General features: G+C 34.4%; 3 protein-coding genes across 8 annotated transcripts; 2 read left to right on the forward strand and 1 right to left on the reverse strand.

Moving 5' to 3' along the window:
• Positions 1 to 660: 660 nt before the first annotated feature.
• Positions 661 to 3216, reverse strand: LOC105129235 (PRA1 family protein H-like). Of its 3 annotated transcripts, XM_011031214.1 has the most exons (5): positions 2650 to 3214; positions 1879 to 2015; positions 1257 to 1328; positions 1037 to 1146; positions 682 to 942 (listed from the first exon to the last, which is right to left on the reverse strand). In XM_011031214.1, the coding sequence occupies exons 1-4, from the start codon at positions 3156 to 3158 to the stop codon at positions 1082 to 1084; spliced, it is 783 nt and encodes a 260-aa protein (XP_011029516.1). In that variant the 5' UTR covers positions 3159 to 3214; the 3' UTR covers positions 682 to 942; positions 1037 to 1081. The 3 variants fall into 3 exon arrangements, with proteins under 3 accessions (XP_011029515.1, XP_011029516.1, XP_011029517.1); XM_011031213.1 differs by having other exon boundaries at positions 661 to 1146; XM_011031215.1 differs by lacking the exon at positions 1037 to 1146 and having other exon boundaries at positions 2650 to 3216.
• A 1201-nt stretch (positions 3217 to 4417) lies between these two features.
• Positions 4418 to 10171, forward strand: LOC105129237 (ribosomal protein L11 methyltransferase-like protein). Of its 4 annotated transcripts, none has more exons than XR_843034.1 (8): positions 4418 to 4775; positions 4964 to 5047; positions 5649 to 5789; positions 6731 to 6796; positions 7140 to 7307; positions 8061 to 8387; positions 8689 to 9017; positions 10088 to 10171. XR_843034.1 is itself a non-coding variant. In XM_011031217.1 (7 exons), the coding sequence occupies exons 1-7, from the start codon at positions 4518 to 4520 to the stop codon at positions 8785 to 8787; spliced, it is 1143 nt and encodes a 380-aa protein (XP_011029519.1). In that variant the 5' UTR covers positions 4418 to 4517; the 3' UTR covers positions 8788 to 9297. The 4 variants fall into 4 exon arrangements, 2 of the variants coding, with proteins under 2 accessions (XP_011029519.1, XP_011029520.1); XR_843035.1 differs by having other exon boundaries at positions 10098 to 10148; XM_011031217.1 differs by lacking the exon at positions 10088 to 10171 and having other exon boundaries at positions 8689 to 9297.
• LOC105129236 (Werner Syndrome-like exonuclease) lies at positions 9627 to 10367 on the forward strand. Its single transcript, XM_011031216.1, has one exon. The coding sequence runs from the start codon at positions 9724 to 9726 to the stop codon at positions 10321 to 10323; it is 600 nt and encodes a 199-aa protein (XP_011029518.1). The 5' UTR covers positions 9627 to 9723; the 3' UTR covers positions 10324 to 10367.
• Positions 10368 to 12321: the final 1954 nt, after the last annotated feature.

The raw sequence follows: 12321 nt of genomic DNA on the forward strand, positions 1-12321 counted from the left end.
GTTAATGATAACATCTACTCTAAAAGTGATCTTTGCATTTCAAAAGGATGATTAAAAGAACTTGGGCTGCCCTTTTCTTTCCTTTCGTTGTTCTTGAGCTGTTCGCGTGGTAATGGCATCTATCTGTACACGTAATGCACTTGTAAGTTGAGCAACTAGACAATGCGATGTATGCAAATGGTCTCCTTCACATTTCTGGAACTAGAGGTTTCCGTAAGAGGTTGGATTGGATTCAATATATATGTGGGAACCAGGATGGATCCCAATAATCCATATTTTTATAAAATAAAAATAGCCCAGAAAATTGTAGTACTGAAGAAATATTAATGAGAGCAGATTTGTAATATTTAAGAGAAAATGGTAACCGTGAAGATAAACTTGTTTTTTCTTCATATTTATTCCATGTTCTTTTGAATTTATAAAATTAGAATTTTTTCAATTTCATTCCTACTAAAACTTTTATCCTCTCCCTTCTCTGTATATAAAGTATAGAAGAATGAAATTGCAGCCATTTTAATCGTTAAAAAACTGACGAGCACCTATGAAAGATGAGCTTACAGGCCTTTCCGAGGAATGTCTAAGCAAAGCTTTGAAAGCCCTTGTGAACTAGTTTTATTGTGTTTGGCAAAAATTCATTTCGGCAATAGAGACAAGATGACCTAATAAGAAAAACTTTTCAGTAAAAATGAGATCTTCCCAAACATAATTCTTGTGCTTCAATCTCCACAGTTGAATATCTTATTTTTCAAAAAAAAAAAAAAGAGCAACAATTCTTTTTACTAGAGCTCACATGATGCCGGAGCTTGAAGATCTTTGTTGATGACTATTTTTATAGGTGAAAACTTGATAAGCTACGTAATTTACAGAGCTGTGTGTCTAAGATCAAAACTGAATAAAAAATATCAGCAATTGGGCATTGCTTGCTTCACATGACTAGGGGGACTGCAAAATAACAGAATGATCACATCATGCTTCATGTTTCAATGAACAAAAGACTTGCCCCAGACCATCTTGTAGACGAGCAGGTTTTTCATACCAAAAACAAATCGGAAGATATCAAAATTGATGCCTCTTTTCTACTTCATCTACTGTGAGCAGGTTGCCTTGCAGGAGTCAGCTTTCGAAATGCAGCATGCATGATCATAACTGATAGGATGAGGAAAATTACTGGATGAGAAGGTAGGGTTTCCCTCATCACACAAGAAGAAGAAGAAAAATGAATGGAAAAAAGGAGAAAAATAACATCTAATTTTTACCTGTATAACTAACACCAAGTGCACAAAACAGAGCCATTTGAACGTTTAAACATAACAGAATAACTGCAGTAACTGCAATAACAAGATGATAAGATGAAGCCAGGTGCAGAAAATAATTTTCATTATCCTTCAATTTTTCCTAGCTATACTCGTTTATGTGCTTAGAATTGTTACGGAAGAAGAAGAAAAAAAAAAAACAAAGAATCGAATGGTCAAATAGGAATGTGCACATGGGAGGTTCATAAAAGGTGAAGTACTTAGAAAACATAATGTTTAAAGGATTTGAACCTGTCCAAATCTACCAGTTGTTTTTGAGGTACAAACAAGGGATTGAACTGAAAGAGCACTCTATTTCCAATTAGCTTCACAATCATTCAGTCATGACAGCATTGGCCCCAATTCTACCTTAAATGCAGGACCTCGTTCATTCTTAGTTGAAACCAAATGCTTAGGAAAGAGGCATATTAAACTGAATTCTAGTGGCCATGATTTTCTCAGAACAGTCTGCTATATCCCTAATATTCTTGAAAGCACCAATCATTTCTTTTAGCTACAGAGAAGGCATGTTTTCCGCAAGAGAAAATGATATATGATATCTAAAGGAATAGACTCGATCACTTACCACATTGAGCTGCACGGACCATAACTTGCCGAATCACCGGGTATCGATCCCATCCCCACCTACCACTACAGAACTTGAAAATATCCCAAAGTGCCAAACTTGATATCATTCCAATCAGAGCAAGGGGCATTTGATACCTGCAACCCCAAAGACATATAAAGAGTTAATTACAGATGAGAAAATGAAACCCTTAATAACAATCGTAAGAATATTACTTATGTCATAACAATCCCTCTCATTATCCTTTGAAAAACACAACCACATGAAGGTCGGATCGTTGATGATTCGGGTTCAATGTTTGTCTTCCATACCTACTGAAGAACGATTTCTAAAGCATTCGAATTTCTATAGCAACTCAATAAATCACTAGACGTCCATAGGAACATCAAACAAAAACTTCAACTCAAAAACATTGTTAAAATATCAAACTATCATTAGGCCGGATTTAGATAATTATCATCTGCCTACAGTCCTAATATAAGCCAAAAATACATATAATTTAAACCTTAAGCAATGCTATAGTAGTCTACAAGCAACACAATTTACATACTTGAAACACAAAACACTGACATAAAAATCAAAACCAAAACCAAAAAAATCACAATGTCCCTTTTCTTTTCACTCCCCTCAAAATTTCCCAGCAACCAAGCGCACCCACACACAAAAAAAAAAAATCAATCTTTCTGATCTTTTCAGAAACAAAACCAGAGAAAACAACCCAAAACGAAAACACACAACAGACAAACGTAAAGAAACACAGGAAACACTTACAAAGAACAAACGAAGAAGAGAACGAAAAGAGAGGCATAGTTTCTTGCATAACGTTTAACATTCTCATTAACCCGGAGCCTAGCCTGTCCAAACCCGGACGGAAACGAGTAGGACCCGTGGTCCGCGAAAAACGACCGGGTCCAAGAAGGGGTTGGACCCGAGAAGTCATCAGTGGTGAGTTTAGAAAAGGGATTGAGAGTGAAGAGAGAAAGGAGTGTTAGAGCATGGGAAAAGAATGAAATGAAAAGGCCAGTGGCTGTTGTTGTGGTGGTGGTTGTCGAGGTGGTTGAGAAGGGAGCGGCGGAGGAGGAGGAGGAATGTTGGTCGAGAATTTCGAGGTAGCCGGAGTCGCGCAGCCATGTGTCGAAAGTGGGGTCTGGAACGCTTAGAGATAAAGGGTTAGAAGAGAAAACCATAATCTGGTAGAGCCAAAGAAGAAGATCGCTGTTATTTTGTTGGGTTTTGGGATTTTGTTTCCTTCTTCTATTGTTTAAAAAGGATTCAAGCATGACTCCACTTTTGGTAAAATGATAATGAATTTTTATACCTCAGAAATATATATACTTTTCTTGTGTTTTTCAGAAGATTTTTCTTTATTTTCTTTAAGGTTGCAAAGCAAATCTTTCTTACAATTCAAATTTGATATCAAAAGAAACATCCATCGTGCACTTCTTCTTGTAATTTAGGTAGTATTTGGTACAATAGTAGTTGTGGATTCTTTTAAAGCATTTTTTATTTGAAAAATATTAAAATAATATTTTTTTTATTTTTTAAAATTTATTTTTAATATTAATATATTAAAAAAATTAAAACATTAACTGTAAAAACAAATAATCAATAAAATTATTTTTTTAATAATGCAGTTTTCTAAATTAGTTTGCATATATCTTAATTAATTATACAAATTCTAAATTTAATAATTATATAAGTATTAAATTAATGATTATTAAAAAATAAAATTTAAATTAATAATTAAAAAAAAAACCAAAACAAAACTAAAAGCTAAGTAGTTTAGCTGCATCCCTCCATATTAGAACTACTCTTTATATAATATACCGGTGACGGTGGCGTTGTTGCTACGTGCTCTCCACGGAACCAATCTTTTTTCAACTAGAAAATTCATGATACCTAGAAAGCATCCATAATGCAACTTGACACGCTACCGGCGGCATGTCACAAAGTTAAAAGACTAAATAATTATATATGCTTAATTTGAGCAAACATGCAGGATAAATTGAGCATTAATTAATATTTGATTGCGCATACTACTCGTTGGCGGAAAATATTTTCTTCGTGGTTTGTGCTGTGATTATATAATTAGTTGTGTTAATGTAAATTATATATTAAATCCCTAGCAGTAGGTTTGTTGATTAAAAAGCTTGTGTTTTAATTAAAATACTTTGTTCAAATGTATTTTCCATAAGAATACTTTGATTTCACCTTTTTATTGTTTATTTCAAGCAAATGAATAGAAACCCAACCAATATTAAAAAATCTTTTTTGATTTAATGATTCATATGTTTTTTTGTTTTTTTAATTTATTTTATTAAACACAAATAACATTTTTATATTTTTAAGATTTTATCCTTGACTTGTTTTTTTTAATTTAATTTATTGAGAAAAATGGAAGAATCCAACTTTAGAGTATTTAGAGTTGATAATATTCGTAATATTTTAATTAAAATAACAAGTAAATGTGAAGTGAAGAACAAAATAGTCAAAATGATAAAAGTTATAAAACAGATGAATTTATTCGAGAGCAAAAATATTAAATAAGGATTTAAAGTTTTAAACCTCTCCGCGCCAGCCATCCGACGACTTTCGCTTTCTAGCCTTAACCGAACCTGGTTTAACAGCAACGACAAGAAATGTCAAGGAGTCATTTCTTCAAACACCTATCGTACACTCTCGTTCACCACCACCGCCCATCATATCTTTCTCCTCCACTCTCGGTTTACAAATTTCCACATCGATGGAAGAAACCCAGCTCGTCTTCACTCTTCTCAAAATCTCCCATTTCTTCTTCTTCTTCTTCTTCTTCAGTCACTGCCTCGCCCTCAACAACAACAACTAGTGAATCCTCTTCTTACCTTTCTGTTCTGATTCGATGCCCCAAACATGTCGCTGTAAGCATGATCCCTCGATTATTTCTTTCATTTTCTATCATGGGTTCTTTTGTTTCATAACTTGGTTACTACTTCTTTACATTTACGAAATGTTGTTATTTGTGCACGTTAGAAACTTTGAATGACATTTTAGTTTTAAGATTTAGATTTGAATACTTATTTAAGAGGGCTATTTTTCATGTCATCAGGATAGCCTTTCAGAGGCTCTTTTATGTTTTGGTGCCAGTTCTACAAGTATGGATGAAGATGATGACCTTGATGGTTCTAATGAGGTGAGCCTTTAAGTTTATGATATATTTATTCCTTGATGTGATGCTATTGCTGCGAATATATCATCTTTGTTTTCTTGAAAGTTTCACCTTTTCCCTTTTATGCTCTACTTTCACACCATTAAAATAAGAATGAACAGCACTAGTTGTGAAAGGGTAATTTATTTAATATGGCTTGGATAAGTGCCATTTAAACCTTTAAATGCTGCATGAGCAAGGGCGATTGCAGTGATAAAGGGAGGATAAAAGAATAAGAGTTTATAAAAAGATCTGGGTTAAAATCAAGGGAAATGATTTGATTTATATCTCCCCATTTTATGTCCAATCCAATCTGATAATAACACGATGTTCAAGGAAGTAGATTGACCTTTTGGTGACGATAAAGCTTAATCTTAATTTCCTGGTATAGACATGCTTCCTTGGAGATTTCTTGAGCCTTATGATAATGTATTGCGTATTTGGTTGGCTTTTTCCCATTCCTTATTCTTCAATTCAAGTGCGAATGATTATTGGTCCACTGTCTACAAAATGTTATTAGAGAAGGACGAGAATGGCATAAAGAAACCCAAAATCTTGCCTTATAAATTATTCTTTTATTATGTAGGTCTGCATTGATTCCATATTTCCTGAATGTGAGGATGTGGACATGTGCCTTTCACAAGCAGCCAATTCCATTGGCTTGAAAGAGACACCCCCTTATGAGGTTAATCTTGGGGATCAATATGAATGGGTTCGGAAAACTCAGGTTGATTTTCTTTTCTTTTCTTTTCTTCTCTCTCCCAGCTGTAAATAGTTCTTGTTTTTCTAGATCATTCAATTGGCATTTCTCATGTTGCTTCTTTGTCTTCTTTCTCTTTTTTGGAATTCTAAAGTAAATGGTTAATGTGAAAGCTTCTCTCTTTCTTGATTGTTTTTTTCCAACTAAGAAGTTTTCTGATTGGATTTAGGATGACAGCCCTGCACTTGCACTGAATCAATGAAGATTCTTATCAAGTACTCTGTCTAAGAAATGAGTTAGCAACATTAATATCTCTTCTCCAAAGTCAGTAGCTACAAGGACCAAAAGACACAAATGGCTCTTGATGGAACAGAGCAGCCTTTTTTAGCTTCCTTGAGATCATAAGCAAAATAACTCGATTGAATTCAACCTTTCCTGATTTGCCTCAACTTGCAAGTGCAATAAAGAAAAACAAACTTAACAAATGATTGGTATCTATATAGTTCTCCATCTCCTACTTTGTTGGGTTAGAAAAGAATTTTCTATATTTAATCTTCACCAACTCAATCTTTGTGGAGTCCACGAAGTTGTAATGGTGCCGAATAAAAGATGCCTTTTATGGGTGATTAAAGGAAAGTCCCTGATCCTATTCGAGGACCTATAATGAGATGGTTTCTGGCAATATATTTTCACTCTCTCTGCATATGTGCCTGCAGCTTTTGTCAATGGCTTTATATTTTGCTGGAGCATACCTTACCTTCACGCCCCCCTGACGAAACATGATTTATGTTGAACTTCTCACAATCAGTTAATCACCTGAACTTGTCAGGATTTATGTGAAAATATTGCATGTATTGCTCTTATTGTTCCCAATGAAGCAAAGATATTGACCTGTGCTGATAAACTCTTACCTGTTTGCTGTATTTCAGTGGCAATGTAATAAATAAATCATTTTTTGTCCGTTACAGGAATCATTTCATCCACTTGAAGTAACTGAAGGACTTTGGATTGTGCCCGAGTGGAGATCTCCCCCTGTATGATTATACCAAATTATCTTCTTTGCAGGTTTTACTTGAGTCATTATTTGCCATATATAGGCATCTCATTTACCCAAGCTTCTATGGAACCCAAAATAAGATTCATGCATGTGTCATGCACTCAATCTTCAAGTGTTGAGTATTTAGTTGCATTCTACTTGAAATTTTTGCTGCCATTTTAGGAGACTCGTCAGATGGCTACATATTAAAGTTCAAGTTGCTGCACAAATAATTTTTTCCATGTTTACCCGTCCTGCAAATCTGATTTTCACTATGCAAAAAGAGAAAGTTGTACTGGTAGTAATGGAATGGATATAAAATGTTTGCTTTCTTCCAACAGGATGTTCAAGCAACAAATATAATCCTGAATCCTCAATTAGCTTTTGGAACCGGGGAGCACCCTACTACTAAGTTATGTCTGTTGCTACTAAAAAAGTTAATAAAGGGAGAAGAACTTTTCTTGGATTATGGCACAGGTTCTGGAGTTCTTGCAATTGCAGCACTGAAGGTAATAAAATTCATTTTATGTTTTAGTCCTTGATTATGAAATGAATTGGAACCTCGTCTATTAAAGACACTAATGAGAGATTTGAGATACCAGGTCTGGTCTTAAGAATATTAGGCTGTATCAAGCATAAGTGCAACCAATTAGATCACAAAGCTATGGCAGATTTTCAGTAGGGTAGCCTCATATAGTGTCTCTCTTGCAATTTAAAAGAGAAAAAAAGGTCATAACCAGCTTTGGTTCCACCAAGGTGGTGTTCTCATAGGATCAGCATGTATCTGATTGAAGGGGGGAAAAATTCTTTCAATTAAATTTGTGAGGTTCATTCCATGCATCTAATTGGCGGAAGTATCCATGCAACTGAAATAACAACTAGCAAACGAATTTCTAATTGCAAAAGGTTGTTCGACCTTAAGTTTGTTATGCTTATATGTGGAGCAGCCATCACTCAAACTATATCCTGGATAATTTGTTTAATTTTCTCTTGTTTGCTACAAATGCATGGATCAGTCATGAGTGGTGCGGTGCCATCACCACTCATATGAGAACAATGAGCACTCTTTCCTATTTCTTAACATTCATTCCCTGTTTCTTGGATTTTTTTTAATTATTATGTTGGATATGAGAATTTGGCATTATGAATTTTTATCTATTTGTTTTTACAGTAAACATTCTAACATGACATTCTAGTTACAAATCATTTACAATACCAACTGATTCTTTATTTCTGATTTGTCATTATGACTGGGAATGCAGTTTGGTGCTGCTTTATCAGTTGGATTTGATATAGATCCTCATGCAATCATGTCTGCACGTCATAATGCCACTCTGAACAGTATAGGACCTGAGACAATGCAATTGCACCTAGTTCCTGGAAAAACCTGCTCCTCCTTGGATGGAAGAGAAGATGAAATGGTGAAAGATCAGAGTTGTTACACATCGGGAGTCATCTCTGGAACAGAGAAATATGATGTGGTCATTGCTAATATTCTCTTGAATCCTCTCTTGGATTTGGCAGATCATATTGTTTCTTATGCTAAACCTCGGGCAGTTGTCGGCATTTCTGGTATTATATCCGAGCAGGTATGATTCAGAGTGGCTAGATACAGTCGTTTTCAGTCTTATGGTAATCCTATTCTTAAAAATACACCAGTGACTAAAACTTGTCTTCACCTCTCCTATAAACACAAAGTAAAAGATCACATTGGTGGAAGCTGGCATAGTCATTCTTCCCATTTGCAGATAAGTGAGATCCCTTGGAGATAACAGGAACTGACATCCATGTATCCCATGTATTGGGGATCTTCAGGTGGTTGACTATTTAATTGCATGTTAGTCAGAGATGTGTGTGACCTGATTTAGTTTGATTATGTCTTCTATGCAGTGCTCATGTATTGTTGATCGGTATTCAATGCTCTTGGAAGATATATCAGTGTCAGAGATGGATGGTTGGGCCTGTGTAAGTGGAAGGAAGAAAATTTAGTTTAATAGAAGTTGCAGAAAATCCTAGACACTGCTAAAACTATGAGCATATATACACCACGGGCTGAATTTGAAATTCATTTGTCGATAGCTGTGATCACTCTCAAGTCATGTAGGTCCGGTGGAATTCTGAAAGCCTTGTTGCTAACATCATTCCATCCTGGGACGTGGAATATTGTGAAACTCTCTTGTGGTGCATCAAATCTGAGAAAGGGTTGCAGTTTTTCTGAGGTGATATTTCTCACCCTGCGTTTAGTCTTTAAAATACATTATTGTTTCATTAATTGATCTGGGTGGGTCTCAAAGAATTGCAAATCTGCCTGCAAAAGCTTTTCAACTAGCCTAGTTCTGAAGAAGGTTAACTGTAGAGATAGCTGAGATTAAATTGTCCATTTCATCATCAAGGCTTTCGGGCCCCTTTTCTAGTTTCTCATTGCCCCCTTATTTTGTTAAATTGCTCAAATACAATCTTGTGGATCTAATAGAAGTTTTGCTGGGGAAGCATTTTCCATAGGCGCTGTAAGATGCATCTTACTGATCACATTATTTTAATTAAGGAATGGTATTGGTAATAGCGCAACTATGGTTTGGGTGGAGCACAAAGCATGTATCCAGCTCTTTCTTGAAGAATTGATAGTTGATTAATCTTGGAGCAGCAGATTTTTTACTCCTTTAGTTCCATTAAAACTCCACCCGTAAGTGATAAGGATTTTAAGAACTTTCCTATACAAAACAAAAAACAAAACAAATCCTAATCCTTGGAGGAAAAGGAACCCTTACGTGTTGGACTTTACATGGCCTCCGCCTCTCTATATATAATGATAATCAAAGTCTGAAGCGCTCTCTCTCTCTCTCAGCTGTCCGCTCTCTTTGATGATAGTGAAAACTCTTCTTGATTTTTGAGTCCTTTAATAATTATCATAAGCTTATTCTAGCAATGGCGTGCTCTCGATGTGATGTTGAATACTATGGTGATCGTATTTTTACGACTGTCACAAAATCAGCCTCTGTTGTGGATAGATGGGTCGACCAGATAATGTCTATCTATCAAAGCAAATTGAGTAAGCTTATTATTGGCCTTGACACCGAGTGGTTCCTGCCTGCTCATCCCGGCGATTACCAAAAGATTGCCATCTTACAGCTTTGTGTCGGTCGAAGATGTCTTATTTTCCAACTTTGTCATGCAGACTATTTTCCTCGATCACTGATTGATTTTCTTGGCAACGAGAAATATACTTTCGTTGGCAAAGAGGTGAGGAACGATGCGCATAAACTCATGAATGATTATGGACTGAATGTAGGCCATTGCAGGGACGTTGCGTATTGGGCTGCATCAAAACATGGCGGCGAGGAAGATTTCAGGAAGTTTGGATTAAAGCGTTTGGTGCTTAGATTTTTGAAGAAAGAGCTGGAGAAACCCCTTAAAATTACATTGAGCCGATGGGACCATAAGAAGCTTAACTATCAACAAATAAAGTATGCTTGTCTTGATGCTTTTGTCTCCTTTAAACTTGGAGAACTTCTTAGCAAAGACTAAGTCTTGACTTTCAGAAGGAAACCTAGAGTACTCTGTTATGCGGTCAAAAATTTATGAGACTTTGTTGTTTTGATAGCTGAAGTATTAGAATCTAGTATAATAAAACTTGAAGGAGTTCTTGATTTTATGCCATTCTGTTTGTTATCAACGATATGCACTCAAATAATTAGAAGAATAGTTTTCTTTTCCTTTCTTTTTAGAATAAAAGGATCAGTCGTGAGTTAAAGCATAAAAAATTGATTTATTATTAATGTTAATAACTTGTTAATCCTTTTCCCGTATGAAGATTTTATTATTTTTTAGTCTAAGTGCCATGAATTAACTAAATATCATTGAAAAAGGTTATTTTCTCATCAGGGGAGGTCAAATGAGTTTTAGGCTGTTGAATGACCCCGGCTCACTTCCCTAAAGGTTTGGGCGTGTGACCGCACAGAAAAAATTCTAACTTTTAACTGCTACAATGTTTCCTTGAAAACAAACTTCATTTCAAATTTTATTTTATAAGAAAACAATTCACCATCAAGTGAAAATAAGGCAACCATATCACCTGTTGGGTTTGATTAGGGAAAGAATAGTGAATAATGCACAGGCCACACCAAATCCCAAAAGGGTTTTGGGATTAGTGTGTAGTTAAATAAAAAAAACACCATTATTTTTTTTTTATATGAAAAAATCTAATCCTCTAAAAAGAATATTTTATAAGTTTAAGTGAGTAACTAAAATTTTAGTTGTTCCAGGCATTTATAAAAAGTATATATCCTCATTTAAACTCAAAATTTATTATATAAATCTTAAACTTTTTATCATCACGCCATATTTTTTGAATTAAGAGGAAAGAATAGTGAATAATGCACAGGCCAGACCAAATCCCAAAAGGGTTTTGGGATTAGCGCGTAGTTAAATAAAAAAAACATCATTATTTTTTTTTTTATACGAGGAAATCATATTTTCTAAAAAAAATATTTTATAGGTTCAAATGAATAAATAAAATTTTAGTTATTTCAGGCACTTATAAGAAGTAAATGTCCTAATTTGAACTTAAAACTTATTATATAAATCTCAAACCTTTTACCATCACGCCATATTCTTTGAATTTAAACTTTGTGGGTTGTTTAATATATTTATGAATAAGAGAATTTGAGGTGTTGAAAAAATATTCAATTCTTTATTAATGCTTGATTTTGTAAATTAATATTTAATTTTATTGATTTAGAGCAATTAAAGAAAACTTTTGAGCACCTTTAATTTTATCCCATTAAGGACTAATTTACAATTTTAATTGTTTTTCTTTTTTCTTTATACACACACTCTTTCAAATTGAGTTGATAGTTTATTCTTCTTGCTTAGATATAGGGGTCTTGCAACTTAAAAGAAAAGTTATGGTACTCAATTGATGTTTAATTTGTCAAAATATGATTACATTATATTGATTTAAAGTAATTAGAGCTTAAGAGATCAAATCTAATTATGAAACAAATACAAGGGAACTAAAGTTAACATGCACGGTTAAAATACATGTGCTAGAGAGTGGGGGAGGCCATAACGCTTTTACAATGCATACAATCTATTTCAATGGCCAAACTCGCCTTTACATGATGGCAATTAATACAGTTTAGTATTCTCTTCTTGAAGAAGCAACATGTGTATGCTCATTCCCGATAGTATGTTATTAATGTTATTTTCTTTCTTCTTTCTCTCTTTTCTATCTCTTCTTCTTGATTTTTAGGCTAACCATTCTAGATTTCATTACTTTCAAGGGTTAAAATGCATGTGCCAAAGAGTAAGGAAGGCCACAATATTCTTGGGGTGCATGCAACCTACTTCAATGGCCAAACTCGCTTTTATATGATGGCAATCGATATAGCTTAGCATTCTCTTCTTGAAAAAGTAATACGTGTATGCTCATTTCTTACAGTATGTCATTAATGTTATTTTTTTATCTTTTCCTCTTTTCTCTTTCTTTTTCTTGAATTTCAGGCTAACTATTCTAGATTTCAT

This window comes from Populus euphratica, unplaced genomic scaffold (assembly GCF_000495115.2).
Source record: "Populus euphratica unplaced genomic scaffold, PopEup_1.0 scaffold86.1, whole genome shotgun sequence".
NCBI lineage: Eukaryota > Viridiplantae > Streptophyta > Magnoliopsida > Malpighiales > Salicaceae > Populus > Populus euphratica.

Coding starts and splice junctions, on each gene's coding strand:
- LOC105129235 (XM_011031213.1), bottom strand. CDS start 3,158: ATGCTTGAATCCTTTTTAAACAATAGAAGAAGGAAACAAAATCCCAAA. Junction 2,016..2,649: donor CTCTTCTTCGTTTGTTCTTT/GTAAGTGTTTCC, acceptor TTGGGGTTGCAG/GTATCAAATGCCCCTTGCTC. Junction 1,147..1,256: donor ACTTGGTGTTAGTTATACAG/GTAAAAATTAGA, acceptor TCATCCTATCAG/TTATGATCATGCATGCTGCA.
- LOC105129237 (XM_011031217.1), top strand. CDS start 4,518: ATGTCAAGGAGTCATTTCTTCAAACACCTATCGTACACTCTCGTTCAC. Junction 4,776..4,963: donor GATGCCCCAAACATGTCGCT/GTAAGCATGATC, acceptor TCATGTCATCAG/GATAGCCTTTCAGAGGCTCT. Junction 5,790..6,730: donor AATGGGTTCGGAAAACTCAG/GTTGATTTTCTT, acceptor TGTCCGTTACAG/GAATCATTTCATCCACTTGA.
- LOC105129236 (XM_011031216.1), top strand. CDS start 9,724: ATGGCGTGCTCTCGATGTGATGTTGAATACTATGGTGATCGTATTTTT.